Source organism: Budorcas taxicolor, chromosome 12 (genome assembly GCF_023091745.1).
Source record: "Budorcas taxicolor isolate Tak-1 chromosome 12, Takin1.1, whole genome shotgun sequence".
Classification (NCBI taxonomy): Eukaryota; Metazoa; Chordata; class Mammalia; order Artiodactyla; family Bovidae; genus Budorcas; species Budorcas taxicolor.
In genome coordinates, this window is record NC_068921.1 from 36,276,207 (window position 1) to 36,303,887 (window position 27,681).

The 27,681-nt window shown below is 35.2% G+C and overlaps 1 protein-coding gene across 2 annotated transcripts in view; it reads left to right on the plus strand.

Moving 5' to 3' along the window:
• The window catches only part of PSPC1 (paraspeckle component 1), an 89,358-nt gene that overhangs the window by 35,390 nt on the left and 26,287 nt on the right, over nt 1-27,681 (plus strand). Inside the window, exons 7-9 of one of the 2 annotated variants that reach the window (XM_052650068.1) lie at nt 7,558-7,615; nt 11,101-11,270; nt 13,468-14,107. The exons of the other annotated variant lie outside the window; for it this stretch is intronic. Coding sequence (XP_052506028.1) covers nt 7,558-7,615; nt 11,101-11,270; nt 13,468-13,653 — 414 coding nt within the window. The 3' untranslated portion in view covers nt 13,654-14,107. Of the gene's footprint in view, nt 1-7,557; nt 7,616-11,100; nt 11,271-13,467; nt 14,108-27,681 lie in introns of those variants that run through there. 2 annotated transcript variants of the gene reach the window in all.

Below are 27,681 nucleotides of genomic sequence, written 5' to 3' on the forward strand. Positions count from 1 at the left end.
AGTTATAGGTAAAGAAATGCAAACCAATCCCTGGTATTATATGTACATTGGTAAGATACAATTAAAAGTATTATGTCTGTGTTGTAGTTGATATCCAGATTGCTGATTTCTTTAAGCGTTTGAGGTAAAATAATTAAATTTGAGGAATAATTATATACCCCTAATTAATATCAGTTCCTTGAAGCAGCTTTTCAAATAGAATTTTCCATGACAGTTGAAAAGAGTGATCTTGAAAATGTCCCATAGGTATATAGATTAGAAATAAAATTCTCAGCTCAATAAAAATTTATTTAAAAATTAATTTGTTTAAAATATTTATTCCCTTCTGTCTCTTGATGAGTATAGCTAGATTATATGCAGTTACGTTTACTTCATTTTCAATTAGAGAGTCATCCTGTGTATTAACAAGTGGCAATTAAGTTTGCTACTTGGTCAGTTGAATTGGACAGTGACTTCCAAACGTTATGTCTACTAAGTTACCTGAACCAGGCTTTAGAAATGCACTGTTGAGTGAATGTAGTTTAAGAGGCACATATATTTGGGTTCATGAATACAGTAAGCTAAGAATAAAATTACCTACTTGTATTTGGGGTTCCTTCTGTTTCTGATTCAGTATTTAACAAGTTCATGACTAAAACTTGATGTAAGTTAAGATAAAATTTATTCAAAGAGAAACACTTTAAAGTTTTAAAAAAGTAAACTTTTATTTTTTAGATAAAAAATATGTTCCCTTCACCCCACATGTCTACAGATTCCTCACTGTCAGATTCCCTCACATCAGATCCTTGCAGCACACGGGGTGTACTTGTCACAGCAAGTGAACCTTCACTAACATATCCTCATCACCAAAAGTTCATAGTTGATATTTGTTGCTGCACATTCTCGGGTTTTGACAAATGTATGATGACACATACCTACACAGAGTAATTAATTTCATTCCCTTAAACATCCTCTGTGCTCCACCTAGTATTTTTCCCTCCCCATAATTCCTGGCAACCACTGATTCCCTTCCTGTGTCCATATTTTTGCCTTTTTCAGAATGTCACATAGTTGGAATCAAGAATTTTTTCATTTTGGCTTTTTAGGAATACACATTTAAGTAGGTTCCTCCTCTGTTTTTTCATGGCTTGATAGCTCATTTCTTTTTAACACTGAATAATAATCCGTTACCCAGATGTACCACAGTTTATCCAGTCACCAAATGAAGGACATCTTGTTTGGCAATTATGAATAATACTGTTAAAAGTATTTGTATGCAGGTTTTTGTGTGGGCATAAGTTTTTGATACTTTTGGATAAATAATAAGGAGTGTGATTGCTGGATCGTATGGTAAGAGGAGGCTTAGTTTTGTATAAAAAAAACAAAAACCTGTTAAAATTGTCTTCTAAAGTGGACATACTGTTTTGCATTTCCACCAGCAAAGAATGAGAATTCTTGTTTCTCCACAATCTCACCTGCATTTCCTGTTGTCACTGTTTAGGATTTTGGGCATTCTAATAGATGTGTTCTGATAACTGTTTCTTACTTTGTGGTTCCCTAATGAAGTGTGAATTAATGGTTCACTCTGGCAATCATAAACTGAGGAACGTTTCCTCCTTACTCATGGGTGTAGATACTTTGGAATGCATGCATTCAAATTGAATGGAAAACATACTATATAGTTTATATTTTAATAGTTGTCTTATGTTAATTAAAATATTTTCCCCCCTCCCCATATAGCAGTGAATGATATAAATGTCTTGGAAAATACTGTTTTTTATTACTTGAATATAGAGTGTTAAGTCTTCCTTGCCTTTCTCTGTTGGTTATGTTGGAAGGTTTGCATGCTGTTATTTGAGTTCTATTAATAGGTACATTTCTTATTTCCCATTTTAGTTTATTAGATTACTTTCTTAATACACACCTTTTAATAACACATTTTAAATGAGTGGAGAATTTTTTGGCAAAGTGGCCTACCTTTTTTTCTGATTTTATTTTTCTTTATACCTATTTAAAAAAATATTTTATGTAATTGATTTTTGTTACTTTCTTGTTTATAAAAATGTTTATTCCCTAATATTTCTAGATGCTAACAGTTTGTCTTCTCTAACGAAAGTTTGACTCTAACAGTCTAGTTATTCTTGTTATGTAAACTTCTCTAGTGAAAAGATACATTTCCATGTGCTACAAGAATTTATTTTTAGGAGAAACTCTAGGAATATATAATAATAGGTTGAATATTGTTACTTGCCAGAACTTATACATTTCTCTAGAATTATATTTCTTTTAGATTGAAAGTTTTATTTCAGGATTTTTAGCATTTTCTTTGTTAAGACACGGAACTGAGACGGCACATCGTGATCCTTAGATGTTTTTTTAGAGACATACCCAAGAAAGGACTTCATGGATTAAAGGAGGAGGATTGTAGCTGTTGGAACTGTATTCACTCAGACGAGGACATAGATTGATCGTTGTGTTCGGTGAACACACCATATCATTGCTTGCAGAATGTTGTTCCAGCTGATAATTATGTAAAGTCAGTTTTTGTTTAGTTTACTGTTTGCTAAACCCTAGACATTCATATACACATTTTAGCACGTTAAGTATTAAGGAAAAAAGTCAATATTCTCCATAAAATAATGTCAAGTTCTACATGAAGGTATATTGGTTTAGTTAATTTACATTAGGTCAAATTTTCTGCTACTTTACGTTTTCGTGATTAAATGTTGACAGGAACTTAAAAGCAGTGGTCCTTAAGCTTTCTGGTTTCAAACCTTTTTTAAAAGCTATTAAAAATTATTGAGGACCCCAAAAAGGTTTTAATTACATTATATCAATGCCATATTAACAATTTAAAGAGACATTAAAAAAAAATGTAGTGGAAAGAGGGGCCTTATTTTACAGTTTTTGCAAATTTCTCTAGTACTTGACTTTGTGTAGTGGAAGAGTGGTATTGTTTTACTCCTTTGTGAAATTTCTTTAATTTTGGGCTTTATAAGAAAATGGCTGGCTTCCCATATTTGCTTTTGCATTCCACCTATTGCAGACTGCTCTTTTGATCAAAGAGCGTGAAGAAAACCTGGTTTCACATGGATAAGTAAATGGAGACAAGTATATATATTTTAACCTTTTCAGATAATTGAAATATTGTTGTTTGATACTGCAGTGAAACTTCACAAGCAGTAGTTTCTTAAAAGTACTCTTTTGCATTAGAATCCATTGGTCTACCTTATCTTTGAGTGGATTGTTTTCCTATGCATGAATTTGTAATGTACCAAACAGAAAAATAGTGATCCCTCGAGTTTTACCAACTATCTAAATGTTAATGTGTTTTGTTATACAAAATTAAAGCAAGTCACATTTCTTAATACCATCCACTCATAAGAAATTACACAGGTCAGTAATCTGGTTGTCTGTGAAATGCTGTCTCAAGTAATAATCTTGCTCCAAGAAAATGTGTCTTACTCAGCTGCAGCCCAGTCACAGCAGTGGTTTTCTTGAAATACCCACCCTATTTCAGAATGCAGTAGAAGTGCTTAATGTAGACATCTATTTTGTTGCATAAAATAATTAAAGACATGTACCTAAAGATTGAAAGTTCATAAAAGTAATCCTTTTTACTATTTCATCCAGGTGTTCATAGTTGAAATTACTATTTTTTAATGTAAAAAAGTATCTTAATTCTTGTCCTTATACAAATGTAAATACTGTTTGTCATGATTTGGAAATAAGACTGTACCACACTATGGCCAGAGAAGAATCATGCATTCTATGCCTTGTCTTTTGTCTGGTCACCTAGAAATTTAACATCAGCTGTAATTGTTGTTGCTTGTCATCTCACATTTCTTTCATCCATATATTCGCCATAGTCTGCTTTTCCTTCCACATAAATTCGACACCTCTTTTTTCAAAAACTGATGTGCTGCATCTCTGAAGCCCGGTCAGAATTGTCTTTTGACTGATGTCATCCATTTGATAGGCTTCTTTTGCCCTGATCACCACATCTCATTTGTTGCTAGAGAAAATCTGTGACTGGGTTTTTTCCCTTTCACCTGTCTCGTGAAAGGGTTCTTGACCTACTCAACCAAGTAACTGCACACAATTCAGAGATGTTTTGTGAAACAAACTGATAGCTGTTTCAGACCCATGTTGTACAGCAGGTCTTCAAGGACATTCCTCGTGGTCCAGGGATTAAGACTCCACGCTTGCATTGGGGAACTAACATCCCATATGCCTTGACTCAGCCACAATGAATGAAAATAAAATACAGGTGTTTGAAATGTGGCTTCTATATTTTCTTTTCTTGCAGTCTAATCTTTAGTCTTTTCCAGGTGCTCTGGCCCAGACAGCTGTGACTGAAGTTATTTAACTGCAATTGTAATGTGAAGAGTACAGTGATTGCTAGTAAAAATTGAGTGCAGATGCCTTGCTTTGTGCTCTTAAAACAAGGATTTTTGCCCACCATTGCTCTTGCACCATGCCCTAGAGTGTCTCAGTGGAAAGCCCAGATAGAACAATGTTAGAACTGTGTTCTGATGAAGTAGCTTTGAGGTAGTGCACATCTTGGGTGCATCTTGGGAGATCTTTTCACTCCATGAACCACATCTTGAGAACTTTGTGTTGATGAATTGTTGCTCTGATACAGTGTGGCTCTGGGATCAGTTGTACTTTTCTTTTGTTTTTGGTCAACTGTGTATTTAAGCATGTTTCACTAACCAGTTTTCAAAAATACATATGCATAATTCTTATAATTGAAAGGAACACCTTCTTAATATGGTAAAAACATATTAAAAACCATTGCCTTTTGTTAGTCTTTAGTGAGATTCTTGAAGAATGAAGGTGCCTTGTGAAGAAGATAATTCCATGAACTCTATTTGGGCAGATTGTTATAGGTCAGCTCAATCACTTTGCTACACGTATGAACCTGCATAAGTTATTGAACAATGCTGAGCCTTAGGTTTATCATCTTTAAAATAGGATAACATTCGACCTTACTTCATAGGGTTGCTGTGAGGATTTGTTGAATTAATTAAAACTGACATCTTAGCTTTCTCCTTTTATGTAGCGCTGCAGTCTTTTGAGATTTTGTTTACATATAAATTGTTGCCTGTTAAACCACAAAAATTTTGGTTAAGTAATAGTGTCATTAAAATTTGTATTATGAAAATATCACATATTGTATCAGTTCCAATTTAAAATATATTAGAAGGATTTGCAGGAGCAGTGGGGGCCTTATGTATTGTTTGGGTAGGTACATAGTTACAGTGAACTTCAAGTGATTTTTCCTTATTGATATTCAGTATATCAAGTTATGAGAAGGACTGTCTTAATTTCTTCTGATAACACTACCCTTAAATATTAGCTCTGCCTCTTGCATTTTGCTGGAAGTATGTAGTAGTGGATTTATAGAAAGTTAATAACCTTAAAATACGACTAGGGAGCTAAAAATTTTGCTTTTTCTAAATTAGTTAAAAATTCATCTGTCATCTATATTATCTCTTCTTAATCTTGTGATTATAGCTGTGTGAAAAATGGTGTAAGACATAGCATGAGTTGTTACTGTAATCCAGTGATCTGCTACCTTAGAGTGTTATGACATTCTGATTGTCTCATTTAAAGATATTTTAAAACTGGAAATAGTTTATAACAGAGCATCAAAAAGGGACTGTTTCGGCCACTGTTGAATAGTTGACTTAAAACCATAGATCTCTTCAGTATGTTAATACGCTTTCCTCAAAACTCTGTTAATGAAGGAAATAGACTAATACAATATGTTTCTTTAAAAACTACTTTATGAATGATAAAGCTAAACAGTATTATTTCAGAAGGTGACAGGTAATGCTGAAATCGTAAAGAGGTTTAAACAATAAAAAAGATTCTCTGTTGCCCCACCATGAACTGCAGGCATTGAGTATGGGTGTTGGAATATATATAGGGTGATTTGAAAATTGAAGTCTCAAACAGTGAGACTAATAATTACTGTCTGTCAGTGATTAGCTATTGCCTAACTTAACTTTCATAGTTAAGGCAAATCAAAAGTAAAAACAAGGTAAACCTTTGTTCCCTCCAACATGTTGGGACCATAAAATCCATGTATTTTACTCTGGTACTGGAGCTCAGCCAGCTCTTTGTGAGAAGTATCTACTGTAAATAGTAACATTAAAGATTTTGGGTTTGCTGAAAGAGTCCACACGTTATCAGTAAGCTCTACTGCTGAGGAAATGAGAGCTTGGCTTAATTTATTGATAATAGTGTGAAGTATGATTATAGAATAATATTTTCCCTATAATTACTACCTGTTAATAGTCAAATGTTTTATGATGAAACATTTATTTTTTGGAAAGTTAAACGTTAACTTTGAGAAAGCTTTGGTATTCAGATTTTCTGGGCAATGAGAAACATTTCTTCATGGAACTGTTATGTAAGTGGTGCTTTTCTTGTGTTGTAGCTTCCTAATGGGTTAGCTTTAGAGGCACCTCCATTAGGTTAGATGGGCAGTTGACTTGCTGCTTAGTGGTTTTTCTCCATTTATAGGCTTTTTATTTCCTTCATTTCTAGCTTTATAGGTACTTTTCACTAGTATTTTAAAACCAACCCATTGTAATAAAACTGCTTTTGAAAGTAGAAAAATTATGCTTTCTTTAGATTTAGACATCACTTGGAATTTTTTTATGATTGCTACTTGTAACACTTGTCTGGTATTGGAAAAAATCATTAAATAATAGTATAAACTTCAATTATAATGTGTTGGGTAATTTCACCTAGAGATTTCACTGAAGTTAGTTCTGTGTAACTGTTGGTAAATGAGCTTTTAAGAAATAGTTTTTGTACTGAAACTAAAAATGTTTTGTACATTTGTGTGGCCTTTTATGTCATAGGTAACCTCAAGAGCATTTTGTTTCGGAACTTGATGACTGTGTGATAACACTTTATTTCAGTTTCTAAAAAAATTCTTATTCAGATAAAGGAAGCAATATTATGTTGAGCTTTCAATAGTTGCTTGTATGTAGTGGAGGCTTTATGATATATCTGAAAGACCTGGTGAAATAATACCAGAGGACTTGAAGAAAAATGCAAAGGTGAATTATATTGCAAAAATGAAAATTGTCTATAACCTTATTTTTGGCTTAGTGCCCCACAGCTGTGTTGTGTGTTTGAATATATTTGAATGTGAAAGCGGTAATGGTCATTTCTGTTTTAAGACTTTGAGACCTACATGGGAGAAATAATTGGTGGTCTTCGTTATTATTACTAGATTTTTCTTCTTCTAGAATCTAGGTGTGTGTCTATAATCTCTTGGAAGAATAATACTAAAAATGTCATGTAATAGATTTTATGTATTACTCCCTGGTAATATATAGAAGTATAAATTGGATGCCCTAAGCATTTGTAATATGTTTAATTAAGGCTGTGAGAGTGAAGTTTCTTTTCAGTGTTCTTATTAAGTATATGATGTTGGAAATTTAAAATTTTAATGGAACATTATGTCCCAATTTATCTTTTTCTTTTTAATTTTAGATGGGAAATGTTAAGTCCTAAGATCGATAGGTTGACTGTGACAACTATGTTTACTTACAGAGAGAACAGGAAATGAGAATGGGTGATATGGGTCCCCGTGGAGCAATAAACATGGGAGGTAGGGATTTGAAGCACAGGCTTCTGTCACTTACTTGTCATTTTTCAGGGAACTATACATGCTGTTTTTGGTATGTCAGTAACAAAAATTTGGAACCAGCATTTGTAAGTGGTGAAATTTCCTACATTTATTAAACTGAGAAAAAAATCAGTGTATTTAAAATACATGCTAGGAAGAACAGTTTTATTTTTTTATTCAAAGGCTAAAAGATGTATTATGTTTTAATAGATGCAACGAAAGAAACCTGTAAACAGGTTTTGATTAACAACCTGAAACTTGTAGTCATCACATGGTATAATATAGCTATGTTGTTGTACTTTTAAAAATCAAACTTCATGCCCTGCAGTTGGCTTTTTGGTGTTGGAATTTTGCTAGCTTCTGAGTTATAGTGTCTTTAAACTTTTTGAGAGTACTTTATATATTTCTATTTTAACATAACATTTTGCATAACTTTGAAGCTATTTTTATTCATTTTACTGAATGTTTAACTTATTTTGCCCTAGCCCTCAGTATCGTACACAGAAATGCACTGTTTGGAGACATGTGTGACTTGTCAAGTAAATGAGATATGTCTTACATATTTAAGCTCATGTATATCTTTAGAATTGATGTGAAGTTTTTAAGAAAATGTTCATAGTAGCACTTTAATATTGATTGCTTGTTTACGCAGGTGGTCAGGGGAGCAATACCAAGTGAATAAGCTAAGAGAAACATAAGTGGGATGTTTTCATAAGTTTTATTAAATTTTAACTGTCATACCTTTGAGGTTGAGATAAATAAGTTTTATATAAGAGTTTCACAGAAGCTGAGGTTAAATCTACATAAGTCAAATGTACATATTGTTGCAAGGATTACATCACCTTAACACTCCAGTGCATCAAGTGCACTCCCAGTGAGGAGATCCACATTGCGCTTAGAACGTATGCACGATGTGTGGAATAAGAAACCTGAAAGCATCTATGTAGGTCGAGCATTTTCCATGACTGACCACTTCCCACCGTGCCAGTTTATTGCCATTTGCCAGTTAGCTAATCTAAATCATTTAAGACCACTGCTGTTTACTTGTGTCACTTTTCTTATCTGCAAAAAAGTGGTTATTGACCGTCTCTGAGATGCAAAGGAAGCACAAAACATGGCCCTTAACTCAAAGAACTTAATTGTGTAGTACAATTGTAGTACAGTGGTACATGAAAAAAATCAGAACCAAGAGTACATGAGAAGTTTTAAATCAGGTAGTACAGTTGAGGGTATAGAGATGTACAGGTAGTTGAGTGTTTATATCATTTTCAGAGTGCGAATTGTGGGCTGGTATATAATCCAGGTAGATTTAAGGATTTTCAGTGTGAGGTTGTTTGAAATGGCATTTTTACAGGTAGTTTGAAATGCCATTATAATTGTTAGATTGTCCATTAACATCAGAACCAAACTTGAAATATTTCTGATGTTTTAGGGACCATGAAAACAGTCTGACTTGATGAGCAACTTTATTAGAAGAAATGGGAGAATATACCTTTAGATTTCTTATTTAGTTAGGAATTTAAGAGATTTAAAAGTTTTGATGGGATTTTATTCCCTAAAGAACCATGTTTGAACACTTAGTTAGCTCCCCTAACATCCACTGCATTTAATTTTCTCCTCTTTATATTTTATTCAAAGTGAGAGTTTATCCTCAAAGTGAGAGTTATGACTTTTAAGTCCTTATCATGCAGTTGAATGTCACTGTTCAGTTGGTAAATTGTCATATTCTCTCAAGTTACACAGATGAAATGTGACAAAGGTTTTTTTGGTATACTTCACGTGGAACACAATTTATAAAATTGCTTTTCAGGGGACCAGATAATTCTAAAATTCCTTATTAGATCTTTACATTTAGTTTTAATTACAGCCATCTGGTAGAAGAACATAATTACTAAAAATAGGAGTAGTTCACTTGTTGATACTTGAAAATATTTTTCTTTTATTATACCCATACTTGTATAGTTAAATTGTATCTTAGAAGTTAGGTGTGATAATTATGTTTAATTAAAAGAAGAAGGAAAAAAACAAAAACAACCCTAATCCTTGATCTGTTCTTTTTGGGGAAAGTTGAGGTAGGATTCCTCCTGGATCATGCTTCTGCCCTTAATCATTTTGCTTGTGGGAGAAGTTTGTAGAAGTCAAGTAAAAATTTTATTTGTTGCTATCCTAAGGGAATAGAAACATTGTTGGATAGTTAAGTGTAGATTTACTCCTGAGAATTTTGGGGGATTAAGGAACTACTTCCTTTCCAGGAAGTGGCTGTGGTCTGGGGATTGGGTTCCGAAGGAGCCACAGAGTATGTTGCCAGGAATGACAGGAAGTCAGACTTCCTCCCTCAGCTGCTCCTGTACTCGGCCTTGTGCAAAGTTGAGCTTCATTGGATACTGAACTGAGAATTTGAATGATAACTTCCCACTCCTATTATAATGTGTTTTTGAGAAATGGAGTTCTGAATGTCATGAAATTAGCTAATACTAGAAGAAAATTCAGTCTTTGTCATGAATTTTTAATGATAAACAAGTATAACTAGTTTAAAAGTTTAAAAAGTTACAAGAGGATACCTAAAAATGTATCCATTATAAATGTATTACATGTAGTTAACATGAGGCAGGTGGATGGATGTCTTGATGAAAAAAAGATTTGCGGTATCTGATTGTTCTCATTTCCAGAATTTCTTTATTCAGTATTTCAAAAAAAATTTAAATAGCTGCATCAGTATTTTATCTGTATTTGGTTCTGTATTTTATCTGCATTTGGTTCTGTATTTTATCTGCATTTGCTTTTAGAAAAAAGTTTTGTCATGATGAATCATTTCAATTTTTTAGTTTGTTTCTATTGCATATTTCTAGTTAATATAGTACCTCCTGTAATTTTGGGAGATGTTCAGTAACTATGTAAAAGTCAATTTTTTTACAGTCAACTTTTTATATATATATATATACACACACACATATATATACATACAATGTACACACACACATACCTACACTATATATACATATATACACACATATCTATATATGAGGTTGTGGTTTCTCCCATCACAATTTAATATAGTTTACATGCTAGTATTTTTAGTCATGACTAAGAAAATTAAGTGGTTTTGTAAGTGCTAATCCTTTGCAGTTGATTTAAACTGGTAGAGAGTTGTCATAATTTCTTCACTCATAAGGGAGTAATAATTAGGTTAAAAAGCAGACTGCAGCAAATAATACTGATGTTTTAAAGAAAACTTTTCAAGCTTGGATAGTCTCAGACATAAAATAATTGATAGTTTTCTCATTTGTTATATGTACTTTTGTTTAGCAAATGTAGTGCTTTATCAGAGTCAATAATTGAGTGTCCCATTCTTAAGGAAGTAAAATGATTTTGATAATCTTGTTATATAGATTGCCTAAGTATTGTTAAATTTTATATGTTTACTCAACTAAGATAGGACAGCTCTAAGTATAGATTGTTTTGCGTAGATGCGTTTAGCCCAGCACCTGCTGGTAACCAAGGTCCTCCTGCAATGATGGGTATGAATATGAACAACAGAGGAACTATTCCTGGCCCGCCAATGGGTCCTGGTCCTGCCATGGGGCCAGAAGGAGCTGCAAATATGGGAACTCCAATGATGCCAGATAATGGAGCAGTGGTAATGTATCATGCACATTATTGTGATTATATCAGTAGTATTTACTTCTGCCCCAAAGGTAACTTCACACTTAATATAATTTGGCATCATTTGTTTTGTCAGTAAAGATCAATGTCCGATGAAGAAAAGGTAATATTATGAACTTAGATGTTGATTTATGAGAGGCAGTTTTTTATTATCTCAAGAGTTAGGATTATGATCCACGGCATGCTTTTGTATATGAGTGTATAGCAGATGTGTATGTTAATTACAGTCATTTTGCAGTGATTTTCATTTGTATACACCTCTTACCAGCATTCAGTGTACATTCTAGTATTTTGTGATTGTGTTCTTTTCCACTGAATTCCTTACCTTTGGTGAGGTATGAAGCCCCAATATGTATGAAAACACAGTTTTCTGTCTTTTTTAAAAAAAAAATGAGTAATTTCAGATAATTTAACTGTAAAATTTACATTAAAGTTTTAAAGTATATTTTAAACATGTTAATATTGCATTCTCACTAAATAGATTTAGTAATTTCAGTTACATTTATTTCTAAATTTAGGCAATTTCATATCTTGGTTTGAGAGTGTGAAGATATCTTTGTCTGGGTTACATATTATAAAAATGTTTTTCAGTTGTACTTCATATTTTAAGTATCAGTGACAAAACTCATACCATTTTTCTTTTCCCTTAAAGTCTGTCACTATTTAAATGAGACTTTATATTGGTAAAACATTTTCTTATTTGGTTTTTGTTAATGGTTGTCCTGAGTAACATTAAGAAAGGGGAAATTAGTTGACTGTGTATTTGGAAAAGGAAGCTCAGTTCTGGAGTAGAAGATACCATTACTGCTGAGAAAGAGAAGGTGTTGCTGTTAAGACTCAGACCTGCCATCAGCTCTAAAGTTTACCCTCCTGATCTCAGAGATGCAAGCAGTGAATGTGGGTCTTAGAACCAGTGGATGCAGTATTCTATTTTAAATTTTATTTACTTTAAATATAGTCCTTTAAGAATTTGGACAAACTGGATATGCTAACAGGTTTTTTAAATGAGTATCTACACAGATAACAAGGCAGTAACATAATACTGATTGTGATCAGATCAGGTGTTATATACTGATCAGTGTACCTGTGTCCTTCAGTGGAGGGTTATTTCATAGTAAAGTGTCTGAGAGCTAGTAAAAACTTGTAAAAATACTTTGGTTAAAGTTTTGTGTAGCATGTAATCAACAGAGACTTAGTAAAAGGAACTGGTCTGCTTTTCCCTACCTCACACAGAAATGGTAACATTTATTTAAATATACCCCTTAGTCTTTTTCACAGTGGTATTTTACTACTGCTTATAGGGAGTTCTGGTCAACCCTTGTGATTATGATATGTAGTTATTACTGTGAAGTTTTTCAGAATACATAATTTGTGTTTAATTCTGCCTTTTGACTTCTAAAAACTGTTTTCCCAGTAATAATAGTCTTTACAGAAAAGCACCTTCCTTCAAAGTTTTCATACTGAAATTATAACTGTGTTTATATATACTTTCTATGTTACATGCATTACTGTTTAAATTTTTATAATATTTACTGTGTTGGCCAAAAAGTTGGTTGGAGTTTTTCCATAAGATGGCACAGAAAAACCTGAATGAACTTTTTTGGCCAACCCAGTACTTTTTCAAACAATGTGATGCTGCTCCCCAGTTTTGTCTCTGATTTTTGAAACACAGTACGTTTACTAACTGAACTGTTACGTGCAGTATAAACTTTAATGAAAGAGAGGGCGTTCCCTGGCAGTCTGTGTTTAGGACTGTGTGGTTTCACTGCTGTGATCCTGGGTTCTTTCCCTGGTCAGGGAACTAAGGTCCCACAAGCCACATATGGCATGGCCAAGCAAAAATAAATAAAAATAAAAAGAGAGATCAGAACAGTAAAATAATAACTAAGTTTAAGATGGCATTCACTTCATAAAATCAGTTCTTTTTTCATGAAATTGGGGCATAGCATTAGCAAAATGTAACTCTTCATTCAGATGCTTCTTTTATTTTTTATTTTTAAAACATAGTAACTAATTAAATTGCTCCTTTCTTCCTTCTATGTGTGATCCTGATTCTGCTGGACTTTCTGCTGAACTTCATGACACCACCACTTGGGATTGTGCCAATTTTTCTTGTCACTTATATTTGGCGTGTTCCAAATGGACTTCACATTTGTTATGTGGTATTCTAGCACAATGATAGATTTCCGCAAGGACCACCGTCTCAGATGGGATCACCTATGGGTAGTAGAACAGGTTCTGAAACCCCTCAAGCACCGATGAGTGGCGTAGGTCCTGTTAGTGGTGGTCCTGGTGGTTTTGGTAGAGGGAGCCAAGGGGCCAACTTTGAAGGCCCTAACAAGCGTCGTAGATACTAAACAGTCTTTCGTTCATGACTGTTTAGAGGAGAAAAATAACTTTTACCTGTTACCTAGAAGAAAAGTTTTATTGTTATTGTATTTAGACTTAAAATTTTTTTTTAAATACTTGAAGTTTTTGTATTTTTCTTTATTCATAAGCTTTGTAGATTAGAATGGTAATGATGATACTCATCATTGTGAATGTTCAAATGTGTTTGTGACTTTAGCTAAATATAAGTATGCCACAGTACTGTGAATTCTGTGTAGTTAATCTCAATAAAGAAATCATCTTGGATAATTTTAAACTGTTATTAGTGGTATTCTCTTAACAGTTTTATTAAACTTTGCTGTAACGGTAATACTTGGATTGCTTTAACTAACCCCAGCCATTTACAAATGACAATGATTTTCGTTTGTGCAAGTTGCCCTGAAGATAGGAGCTTAGTGAAATCTGATGTCAGTAAGGGGCAGACAGAGTAGAAAGCGGGGGAGGGCGGGTGTGGGGATTACACCTGTATGCACCATTGATGTCCTGTGAAATCAGAGTTGCTGTCTACATTTCATACAGATTCTGAATATTCAAATATTCTGAGGAGGAATATTAAGGATATCTTTGTCTTGTGCTGAGTTTTCCAAATAAATCTTTTGAATCTTGAAAAAAAAATGTTTGAAGGCAAATCTTTTGCTTATAAAATATCTATTTTTAATCTTATTGGCTGTTATTTATTTGGTGTCAATATCTAGATCTTACTCTTCACATTTTTAAAATCAGACAATAAATAGCGTTAGCTAGGATGTTAGTTGGGAATTTGCTGTGGTATTTAAAAGAAATTGGGCATTTCTTGAGCATGTTTGTTTCCAGAAATGTTCAAGGTAGCCTGACTCTGCAGGGCTATGAATGTTCAGGGGTCTCTCTGCATTCAGACAGGCGAGGTGTGCTTTGTCTCCTAGAAATATGGTTCATGTAGTGAGTGTTACGGCAATCAGATTAGATCTCTTTCTTATCAATTATGTTTTAAAGATTGATTTTCAATAGAATGGAGAAACATCACATTAGGATTTTTATTCCAAAACAGAGTTCTCATTATATTTAAAATTTTGTATGTTAGCCATGTTTAATTTAAAATTACATTTGAGGAATCATGTATTTAAGCCACAAATCTAAGGCGTCAGGCATTGGTTGTAGCACAGTTACTTCTCACATAACATTTCAGTGTGTTACTGTACCATGCTTTTAGCATTTTTCTGAAGAATGCTTTAAAAAAGTGAGCAGTATGTAAATATTACCCAGGCATGGTTTCTGTTTTTGCTGGAAGGTGTCCTTAAGGCAGGCTTGAGATGCATGCTTTTGTATCACATTTTTCTTATGTGCTATTTTATGTTCTATTTTTTTAGAAACAATATGGATGGAATTATTTTCCAAAATTGGCAGCATTCTATTGTTTTTGGCAGCCTTTGAAAACACGATAAGGAGATGGTAAAATAATAGACTATTCTCATCACATTTTCTGTGAATGTGAGTTGGCAAGGGGTGTAATTTGTTATGTTTGTGACATTAATTGCAGTGTGGGGAGTTTTAACATCAGCTATAATTTTTAAGTGATATCTGCTGCACCTGAATATACATTTCCCGTCATCTGTATTTTTATTCGTAAAATCTTTAGGTAATTTTTAGTATTGTATTTTGCTTCAAAACTGAATTAAGATTGGGAGAAACTTTGTCCTTTATGTTAATACCAAGCTAGCTTTGGCCAAGGCTGTGAAATTCCGTACGATTCATTCAAGAACATTTGAAAGCATTGCACAAAGAGATGCCCTAATCTGAACATTCTAATGTCCGGCTCATTCTGGCTCCAAGAACAGAGCTCTACACAGCTTTTTCCCTTCATCGAGAAAGTCCTTGTTCCAGTTCTTACCAAGTTTACCCTGGGAACAGTCAGCTTCTGAGTGAGTCAAGTGGAGCATCTGTGAACTCCTAATTACTCAAGTTTTTAGTGTTTTTGTCCAGTTAAACAACTTTGTGGCTCAGTCATTATTTTTTCTTGTGGAAAAGAATGCCAAGGAAGACATTTGAATGCCATTTGCTTAAAGCTTGTAGATGTAAAAATAAAGAATAGTATTAGCTTTTCTAAATAAGTGTGATTTTGTCATCCATACTCCCATAATTCTTTTCTTAAAAAGATAATATGAAACAATATTAGTAGTATAACATCACAATATTATGTTTCCTTTTGTGTAATGATTTGAAACACTGCATTTAAAGTCTGCATGATTTAGGTTTCGTATGCTGTTATTAACATGCACAAAATAAAATGAATATCCATTTTCTAATTGCTTTATTTTAGCGATGTATTTTGTTAATTTCTCTGTTTTTATTTTGAGAATGAATGTATTCATTTTCTTCTTGACAGATTCTGTTTTTAAAAAGCTAGTGGTTCACTTGTATTTCATAAAGCTCAATTTATTATTTTGAGGTTTTGGATTTTTATGCTTAAAATCAGTGCTGAGCATTCATTGGAAGATATTAAATATTTGTTTTGAATCCTACAATATCAGTAACATGGAAAAATATTTGTTTTACCTAGAATCGCCATTTAATAGAATCAGAGATGATCAACAATGACAATATCTGAATTGAATTTTGTTTCTCGAGTACACTGAAATTATGCTATCACATTTTATTCAGAAATGTACTTGTCGAACATACAAGTTTCAGAAAGTTGGTGTTACGTGTAAACTCTATAATAATTGCTAAATGTCACAATGAATGGTTAATAGTCACAATGATTTGGGGGTGGGTTTATAATTACAAATTAGATTATGAATGAGAGGAAGAACATTAAATGTGTGATTGAACTGAGATGGTTTGTGGAAGAATGATAAATGTTTAAACCCTAAAAATTTTTGATATTTAGTGTCAGATGGTGCTAGTCAGAAATGAAAAAGATACTTTACTAGGGAGTAGTATGATACTTAAATGTGGGGTTTTTGGTATGTCAAGAGTTTTGTTATAATATGTAGTAATATGTTTAACTATATTCCTGAAAATTGAGAGCATAACTGATTTTAAAGTCAGACTTGCTTTCAAGAATAAGGCACATTCCTGACTCCTAGATTTCACCATTGTAAATATTGCCTGTCTTTTACTTCCTAGTTGGTTAGATGCTCCTCCACAGGAACTCCTGGGGTCAGGTGAGGGGCTACTTCAGAGTAAGTAGCCAGGCCATCTCTTAAGTGGTATATATAGCCCAACGTGGGTTATTTCATTGTAAACAAATAATGGTTAAATAAATTGACAGTAGTTTTATATTTTTCAAGAGCATTGTTTCCTTTCCACTACCCTTCATTACTAAATTTTTAAAAACGGGAAACTGTAGTAGTATAAGATACTGGTTTTCTCCATTGTGTGTAATGAAGTATACAGATACAGTTTCCTGCTTGAATGTGGTTAAGTAGTTTATAGAATGTCACTGTGGGAAATGGTGAAGAATTTCACTATTTTTATAGAATCTGATTTTTAAAAAAGTTTTCTGATCTTTAAATCAGGATTATATATTGTATATTCTTTTTTTAAATCAATAGCAGTATCTTCTGAGTATAGGAAGAAATATCTTGAAAGGGTCTTTGTTTCAAAGGGTCTTGATTACTGAATAACATTATTACTGATTGAAGTTTGAATCTTACATGACTGAGTATTTAAAGGTCCAAGTGCTGTGTTACCTTGGGAATATTGTTTGACCTTTTGTCTTTTTCTATAAAATTGTGTTTAGATTATAAATATCTTTAAGGATTCCTTTTGGTTGAAACCTATTATTAGGGTATATTTTATTCACCTGGTGGAATTAGCAGTGTGTACTTTTTTGTTTTGTGATACTTTCAATATGATAAACTTTCATTTTCTAGATGAAGAATATCACATTTCTTAGAGTAATGTAGCTGGAGTTTGTAATTCATATTTTTAAAAATTCTTTTTCAAGTATATTCTATTATAGCTTAAACCATTCTTGTAACTATTGACTCCTTTGTTCAGATTTTGACTGTTCATTAAAAAATCTTCATTAAAATTACAGTTTGTCATCCCGAATTAAAGCAGTGAATTTCAAGAGAGATGGTATTGCTTCTAAGTAAAATGTCAAGTTTCAGGCAGTTCACTTCTGTGTAAAAATTGACTTGAATTGTTCGGATTAGGTAGAATGAAGTGTATATAGTTTGAATATATGAATTTTTCTTTCTATATTCTTTATTTTTAAAAGTATAAAAAAAATGGTTTTAATTTACTCATTAAATACAAGGGCCCTGTGTTGATTGATTCCGTAATAATGTAAGTGCACCATATATGTCTTACATGGCATGTTGTTGAAGGTTTTGGAATTGATATTTATACCTGGAATTTGTTTCTAGCTCTGAAATTGTCACTTCAGGATCAAGTTCATTTGTATTATGTGTTATACATCTCAGTTTAAGGTAGAATATATATATATGAAATAATATAAAAAGCTATAACGTTTCATGTCATATTTGTGAGTGGTTCTTTAAGAAACAGTCTTTGAGTTCTGATGTCTTTTATGCGAAGTGTCAGTGAACCAGGCTTCTGTGAATGAAGCTTTGTGTATGTTTATCCTTGCCATGTTCTGTGCAAGTTATGTACATTTTTATTTTTGTATGCTTGTTTAAAAAATTATTTTCTGCAAATTATTCATATTATCTAATACGTAAGAATAGAGAAACCATCTTATTTCATTGTACATTTTGCCAGGATGATTTTAGTTAATTTCTCGTCAAGGTATATTTTAATTTAGATAATGTAAATTTGTATCAAATAGGATACATTGCTTAGATTTACAAGTGTGACCTTTTTTTCTCTTTATGTACTAAAAAGATGTTAACTTCACATAGTGATTCTCTTTTAATAATTTCTGACCTTTTTAGTGTTACAAACAATAATAACTTCTTCAGTGGTTATTTAATCTATAATGTTCATTCTTTTTTTATGCCTGTGGGTAGAATATTTTAAACAGAATAACTATGGAGCCAACAGTTTAGCAAACTGAGCAGACTGGATTTTGAGAAATAAATGTTGTGCTATCTAATATGAATATATCATTTTATGACAAGAAAAAATGTTTATGGGAGCTCTGTTATTGAGAATTCACTATATTTGTTTATTTGTTGTACCAGTTATGTATTGAGAGGTCCTCTTGTATTTTGGACCCTTCTCCAGAGCTGAGATACAACAGTGGGGGGAAAAAAACCCCTGCTATAAATTACAGTAGTCCTGGATGTCTCTCTGAATTGATGGCTTTCAGGCTAAGTGTGCACCGGAATCACCTGGAGGTTCAGTAAAACAGACTTCTGGGCTCTACTCCAGTTTCTGATTCAGCAGGTCTCAGGTGGGGCTAAACAGCAGGCATTTGTAACAAGTTCCCAGGTGATACCCACATGTTGGGTCTGGGGACCCCACTTTAAAACCTCTGTTCTAAAGTGTTCCTCTGAACAGGCACAGTAACTCTTTTGGTTGGTTGTTTTTGGTGGTGGTGGCAGAGAGGATTGTCCTGGTACATTGTATGTTGAGTAGAACCCTTTTCCAGTTGTTAAGAGAAACCAAAACACTCTCAAGCTTTCCCAGGTTCTGCCAGCTGGCAAGAACTGCAAAAAGTCTGTTATTGTTATCAGGCGATGACTTGGACTGAGTCCTAAACATAATGCTCTTTTTGCAGTAGGATTTTCTTGTGTGTGAGTTCATAAATTTAGTTAGTTCAAGTGAAGAGGGCATATAGAGAAATACACACTTTGAAATGTAAAGTTTTTTCACTTAACTGATTCTCAGCTATTCTTACCAGTATGAGGTTGAAACAGTGTAATAATTTGTTTTTGTGTCAGTGTATTTGAATGTGCTTGTGCCAGATGACCCGTGAAGGTGCTGGAAAACTGCTGATCTTTACTTCCCATCCTGGTGAATATGAATAGAATGATACTATTTTGATGAAATAATGGCTTTTGTAAGTGAGCTCATCTTTTGCTTTTCCAGATTGAGGATAAAGTTTTGATAAATTATTTTTTCTAAGACCATGTATATATTTACTAAATGAAATTTCTTTTGCTTTGCAGTTTCAGTTTTTATTATGCACTTTAGTAATACCCATCTGGCAGTTTAGTAAATGAGAATTGTTAAGTAATTTTAGGTAGAGTTATAACCTGTTTTGTGAGACCTTATATATATGTATCTACATACATATGTGATTTAAAAGTCTATTTAAAATTATATAGTATGTTGAAATAATCAGACTGGTTCATAATGAGAGCACATAGTTAATGTATTGACAATAGTTTCTTCCAAACAATTGTGTCTATGTTAGTGCAAAGAAATAATTGCCTGGTTTGCAGCCTTCTAAATATCTTGGAATATAGTTTCTAGAACATTGTGGTATATGTTAGTTAAGAATATCTGTGCAAAGCCAAAAGTGTGGAGACTTGTTTCTCCTTGTAATCCAGCTGTCTCCTGGGTGCCTCTCTGTCCTGCTTCCCACCAGACTAGTAACCCTGACACCAGAAATCCACCTTGACCAAGCTTTTTTTTTTTAATGAACCAGAAATAGGTGTGGCTCCAGGAAGGAGTGTTAACTGTGGTCTAAGAAGTCCTCATATCCACAGACCCCATTAAGGAGTCAGATTCCTTGCTCCTTCAGAGTCCAGGACTTAAGAGGGTCAACTTCTATCCTAGGGTGGCTTGTTAACTGTTTTTCAAACAGAAATTCTCATGCAGGTCAATGAGAGGAAGGCTTTGTTTCATCCATCCTTTAAAGCAAATTCATATGGATAGATTTCTAGATACATTTGTTTTTCCTGTTTAAATGTTTATTGCTAGTTTTCCTCAGCCAAGAATTGATTTGAAGTCCTGTGGCTGGCAGTCCTTGAAAGTGAAAGTGAAGTCACTCAGTCCTGTCTTGAGTCTTTATGACCCCATGGACTGTAGCTCACCAGGCAAGAATACTGGAGTGGGTTGCCATTTCCTTCTACAGGAAATCTTCCTGACCCAGGAATTGAACCCAGGTCTCCCACACTGTAGGCAGAAGCTTTACCATCTGAGCCACCAGGGAAGTCCTTGGACATCCACAAAAGTCAATGCTTAACTATTTTTAGGCATATGAATGCAGAAAAACGATAAATTTTGAAGAAGGAAACTGTCTTGGGTTTGTATATAATTTTTATGTTGCTGTAGTTTTTGGATTCAGACTTTGCCTTTGCTTCTTACAGCCCCCCACCATTATCTTTCCAGGAAGCCATCAAAGTTTTATGATGTGTTGCTGCTATTTAGATTTATGTATAATGATTTATTAGGAAAATTTAAGATACCTTGTTTTTTTGCTTGTTAGCTGTATATTATGCTTAATGGGCCTTTATCTTGAGCCATTAAATCTTGTAAATTATATGTAGGAGGAAGATCAGAAGTTCTTGGAAAATGACATGTTCCAAATTTGGGGGCTGTGAAGTACAATATAGAAATACCTATTCAGATTCTTAATTTCTGCTTTGCAATGTAATGTGTTTATATTTCAGGAAGACTAAATTTAATATATACCCTAGTGTTTGTGCTTCAAGTGTTAGAGATAGGTAAGCCAAGTTATTCACATTATGATCTTTTAGACAATGACTGGATGATTTCTCTGGGTTAAAAATACAGATCTGATAATTTGAATTATCTTGTAATTAGTTGAACAATATAGAAGAACACTGCCTGACACAACATATCTAGTCATTCTTTTTCTTTTTTCCTTAGGTCATATCCATATAATACACATACTAAATAATTTAGCAACATGTAAACAAGACTGGTTTCAGCAGTTGGATATTGGCAGTAGTGTTCTGCAGCCTGGGTACTGCAGAGACAGCTGTGCCAAAGGCAGTCCTGCCCTCAGCGCTCTGGCATTTGCATTCTAGATCTGAAGACACTCAGTGACAGATAGTTGAGATGACTAGAGAAAATGATAGCTGCTTTATTAGACAAGGAGACTGGAAAATGACCATCTCCGGAGATAAAGGGACAGAACCCTCTTAAGTGTAGTCTGTTCCGATAAAACAGAGTTGAGGTCGAGTAAGTGGTATAGTCAGTCCGCTGTGGTAGCTGCACTGTCCCATGTGGCGGCCACAGGTTGCTGTTGAGTCTTTGGAACAGGACTGGTGAGGCTGGGACTGGGTTTTAATTGCATTATAATTAACTTAAATTCGGTTATCAATGCAGTGTAAGCATATTTGGGATAATTTGGGTATGTGAATTTACTTTTGCATCTTAAGTTTAATGAAACCTAATATATAAGTATTGAAGAAAATTTGCCATTTGAAGTAGATGTGTAAAATAGACACAAAATTGCAGAGACTTGGTATGAAGAAAGAATAAACTATCTCAACTTTTCATATGACTACTTGTTGGTAATATTTTGGATATATTCGGTTAAATAAAGTATACTGTGAAGTTAATTTCATTTGCTGCTTCCCCCCCCCCCCTTCAATGTTGACTTTTACGAAATTGAGAATTTCTTTTGTTGTTTGCATTATTTTTCTTCTGGGAAATGCTGGTCTAGGATAGTAACTGTCAAATTCTGTTATTTTCCTTACATGATTGTAATCCTCGCATCCTGTTACATGGCCTGTAGTTATGAATCTGTTTATTTTTATCTTGTAAAAAGAATAACTTCAGGTTGAGGGTTTGCTGAGTGTATGCTCACCGTGAGGTGTCAGGGTGGGACAGTGTTCCTGTATGATGAGTTGGTGTTTGTGCAGGAGTGGCCAGCGCTGCTGAACTCCCAGTTCTCAGGAGGTAGTGACACACGTTTTACACCGTTTACTTTTGTATATTATCTACCTGACACTTTCTTTATAAAATATTTACTGTTAACTCCTGAAGACGCTTTGTCATGTAAGATTTCTCCTAAAACTTTGTGAAATTTTCTTCATTTATTTACTCCATTTAATCTAGGATGTCAATTCTGAGAAAGTTAAGGACCTTATCTGTCAATTAGTGATATATTTTCAGTTCCTAGCAAGTCCTTACTAAATGTTTAGTGGATGAATGACACCAACTGTAAGACAGACTCCGTATTCAGTAATGAGAATACAAAAATGAACAAAATATGGCACCTGCCTCTTGGGATTAAGCAAACTGTTAGGCCAGTTGGTAGTAATGAAATGATTAGGAAGTGCTCTGGAAACCCAGAAGCGAATATCCAGTCATGTTGGGAAGACTTCATTAAGATGATCATTTTTGAGCAGGACTTAAAGGTGAGTAAGTATTTGCCCAGGGTAGATTTTTAGGTGGGAGTTGGAGAGAGGACTCTGGGGCAGTGAGCAGTTAACAACGAGCTGTCCAGGGCCAGGAGTCAGGGTGGAGAAGTGAAGATTGTTAAATTTTGAGTTTGAGATGAGGCGGGGGTCAGGACAGGAGTGGCTAGGTCATAAATGGAAAGCCAGGTGACCACATAGACTATTGATTCCCTAACCCCCCCTCCCCAGCTACACATGCTCCTTGACAGGATCTTTAGTATTATGAAGGTTGTTCAGATTCCAGCCAAATATTTTACACATAGAGTACGGTTTGAGACCACAGTTGGCCCTTGTATCCCTGGATTCTGTATCCACATGTTAAACTAACAGCTGACTGAAAAGTGTGGGGGTGGGAGGGGTAGGGAATTCCAGAAAGTCCCAAAAATTGAAACTTGAATTTGTCATAGGCAACTATTTACAGACTGTTTACATTATATTTGGTATTGTAAGTGATGTAAAGATACTTACCATATAGGAGGATGAACATGGTTTATATTCAGATGCTTTGCCATATTATAGAGAATTTTGGTGTTTTGAGGGGGTTCTGGAACCAGCCCCCTGCGCATGCCCAGGGCAGACTGCAGTGATCTGGTGGGAGCAGGAGGTTAGGGTGCTGGTGACCTTGTGGTATCTGGTCTGAGTGCTGGGCCAGTGGTGATACCGTTCGCTGAGACACGGAAGGTAAGTGCTCAGGACTGGGCATGGGGTGTAGCTGATTGAGGGAGAGAATGGCTGTCCACTGGGTTTTGTAATATTTTGGATTTGACTTCCTACAGTGGTTCGTTGGGGTTTTAAAGACTGTATAAAGCTTCTCTATCTGGTGAACAATGACCTAGAAAGGCCTTGTCATTTATCACTGAAGGTGACTTAGTACACTTCAAGCTGGTCCTGCTTTTACTGTCCCTCTTGCAGTTATTCTCCATATAATGTCCTGTGCTTCCTTCTAAAAGGCTTCTACCCTCTGCCAGCTGCAATAGTTCTGTCTGAACAGAGCCCCTGCTGTCTTGTCGGCCATGGGCATTATTTGACCTGCTCTTGTGTTTCTGTCCCGCCATCTTTCTGCCCTTGCTCACTGAGCCCTGAGATGGCTCCTGTTTCCATGGGTCTCTGAGGAGGACCCTTTCCCCACAGAACTAGACCACTTCTCATTCCTGTCAGCTCGTCAGTGTGTGGTGCTTGTTGTCCCTGCCTTTTACTTACCTTTTATCAGTGTTCCCAGTATCATGGCACAGTTGGTACTTCTATTTCTTGAACTGGTCTGAGGAGATATCCAAGAGGAAATGGCATAGACTTGAGAGTTTGCAGCTTATCTGTGCGGATGAGACTCCCAGGTTGCTTATTCATTCAGTAGACAGTTTTTAAGCAGCTTTTGTCTTAGCCTGTGTGTAAATAATGAAGAAAACAGACTTGGTCTCTGCCGGCTGTGAGCTTGGAGTCTGGTGAATGGTGAGGGAAACGTGAGAACTGGCAAGTTCTTAGCTGTCATCACAGTGGGCAGTTAGAGCGAGAAGAGCAGGCAGAACATTGGGCAAAGCCGCATGTGTAATAGAATTTGGGAGACTATGTGCCCTTACATACGTCTATAGAAACATGTCTAAAAAGAGAGTGAGGAGCTAGGAAAGAAGGGAGAATGTAAAGGGAGTAGTTTGGGATGGACAGGGGAGCCTGGGGAGGCGAGGTTGCTGGTACCAGTTCTAACTTAAAAAGGCTCTCACTGCAGTTTTGTGAGTGGCTGAGTTCCGCACAGTGGAGATTGGTACCAGAGGAGCACCAGGCATTCATGAGAAAGGGCAGCAGGTTGCCAGAGTCCTCTCCAGGAGAGTCTGGTGTTCTCTAATTGAGTGTAAACCAAAGGCTGCTGGTTTTTGAAGGTTCTGTTCTTGTTTTCCTGGCATTGGTATGGCCTGGAGAGAAGGGAACAAGTGGGCCAGAACAGCTTGTCAGGGAGCATGATCGTCATGTGTGTTCCAGCGGACACGGATGGTGATGGTGGTAATTCCTCTAGTGACTGAACTGTCAGGTGGCTCCGTGGTTATGGTTTCCAGGAGAAATAGTTCAGTAATGCTCTGTTTTGAAGGCAATAGTTGTTCCTCTCAGGTTTTGTTTGGTAAATTGGGTATTGTATCAAAAAAGAGATTGAGATATTAGTTTGTACAAATATTGGGAGGAGAAAAAGCATGTAATATGTAATTTGAAGAAACTTTTCTCTTCGGTCTTTTGTGTTGTTAATTCCTATTCAAGGGTTATGCCCTGATTAAGGCTGCTGGCTCCCTTTCACTGCACCCTGTTTTCACTTGTTTGCTTCCGTTAATTGTGGTCTTTTGGTTAACATTTATTACTGTTCAATTGGATGGATTCTGGGGATTTTTAAAATTACTTAATAGTCATTGTTTGCTTTTCTGGGTCGCCTTTGAGATGGTGTTTTGAAATGTTTATAGATTATATAGTAAACTTAACTGTATAGTGATAATACTTCATTCCTGCATTTTGGCTTCTGTAAGTCTTCTGACTAGGTGCTTTATGGTGAAGACAGATTAACGTGGGCAGAGTATGAAGAGTGGGTGTGGTGCCACCATCTGGGAACCTGCAAACAGCAGTTTTCTGTTTTGAGATTTCTTTGCTCCTAACGTCAGAGCTGCTGAAAAGTTGGGAGATAAATGCAGTTGGAGAGGATCAAAAATTTTTTTTAGTTTACAGTATAGTGCCATTTCAGGTGGCACTGAAAAATCAGCATGTTACAGTTGTGTGTATATTGTCCTAACTTCTAATGAAGGTCAAATAAATATTATCAAGTTGAGTTAGATGTTTAACTTTTTTTTAATATATATAGTGAATATGTAGTATTTGAAATACAAATATGTTTTAATACATTTTGTTGAATTATGGTTCAATTTCTTGCCTTTATACTTATTAGTGTAGAAAGACAATTGTTTTTTAAGACCAGTTAATTAGGTGTTTGAACTATTTCAGTTTTTCATAAAATTTTCCCAGTGCCCTTTATCTTGAACATTTCCTCAGTTTCCCTTGCTCCTCATCACCGTCTTTACGGGACTCCCTCTGCTCCCACCCGAGCTGTCGGAACAGCCGCAGCAGCCCCTTGGTGCTCCAGGGCTCTGCTGGATCCATGTGTTCCTCTTGGCATGTGCTCAGCAAGATTAAGCATTAAGTGAACCCTGGACAGTTCATCGTGACCGTTAACTACAGTTCTCTTCCAGTTTGTCCTTTACTAGTTCTTTTCTTTTGGACAGTGTGTGAGTGCACGTACACAGCATGGGTGCTAGTGCCACAGTGCATTTTGCTTTTTTTTCTTTAAACGAATTTTATCACATCATGATGTAGGTATTAAAAATGCTAATTTAATGTAGACATTTTATTGCTGTCATACTTGGATATATGCTGCTGCTACATTTTTTAATAAATGATTTTTAAAAAACCGTATAGGGTCCACAAATGAATTGTAAAGGATCACGTTATTGTTATATGTGGATAAAGCCTAGGTATTCACTAGAAGTGGCTGGTGATTCTGAATCATTGGTTCTGAAGAAAGTCTACTAGCTCCATACGAAAAGGGTTTGCTTTATTTAAGGCCAAGGAGCCGGTGTTGGGTGGACACAAGGTGTTCATATTTTTGAGAAACTTCAACTGTTGTGGTTCGAGTACAGCACAGGAAGTAAAGTGCAGTGCAGGGATGGCTGGTGCATACCAGCAGGGTTGAGGTTGGTCATATCTGCATGAATTGGGAAGCAGAAGAAGGGAGAATTCAAGAGAGCATGTGTGAATACACAATAGGACTTGGAGTCTTGTTATCAGAAGAGTGTACCTTGTGCTGGGCTTATTAGAGTGTTTGCTCATGTGAAATAATCACCTGCTATGCGCACAGTTCAGTGGCAGTGCTGGGGACACTTGGTGATTTGGTACAGTACATGTGAAACCTGTTCAGAATTGTTACAGGGAGTTTGGAGAAGATAAATGGAAATAAGATAAACTAGTTGGGAAGGATATACATACTATGAATGAGAAGGGAATGTTTTTGTTCAGGGCAGGAGGGTTAGAGGACCCTTCAGAACATAAGGGGAGAGTTACTTCATGAGTGTGTCCAAAGTTTGGGGAGGTAGAGATGTCCCAGTATTGTCTCCAAGGTGAGCTGCATCTTGTTTTGGGAGCAGGTGGTATCAAAGAGGACTCGATTTGAACAAAAGTGTATGAAGTGAGAAGTTAGCCAAAGTGAGACTGGAAAACTAGTCAGCTCTTACTCCATGATATCCACAAGGAGCATAGTGGCAAGAGAGTAACTCCTGAGATTTGTATCTCATAACAGTTACCTGGATTGTGGAAGGACAAATTTGGTTAAACTCAGACTTGCAGGCCAGACAGCCTGTTGGGATCAGGAAAAGGATTGGAGAGTAAAAGTAGGAATCAAATCAAGATATATCAGTGAATTACAGAATGATCAGAACGTGGTGGATAATTGAATGTTGGGGAGGTTATGTGGAAGAAAGGCAAGATTGACTGGTTTTGAACCCCAAATCTGGTATACCATTTTGGTGCCACCAACTTACAGGAACAGAGCAGTGAGGTCAGGATGGAGCTCTTCAAGTTCTTGTGACATCTAGAAAGGGTGCTGAGTATGGAAAATCATTCAGCTTAGGAAATTATCTTGGCTTGAGAATTCTGACAGTCATCAACAGTGAGCACCAATTGATAAAGTGTGAAGCAGATAGTTGACCA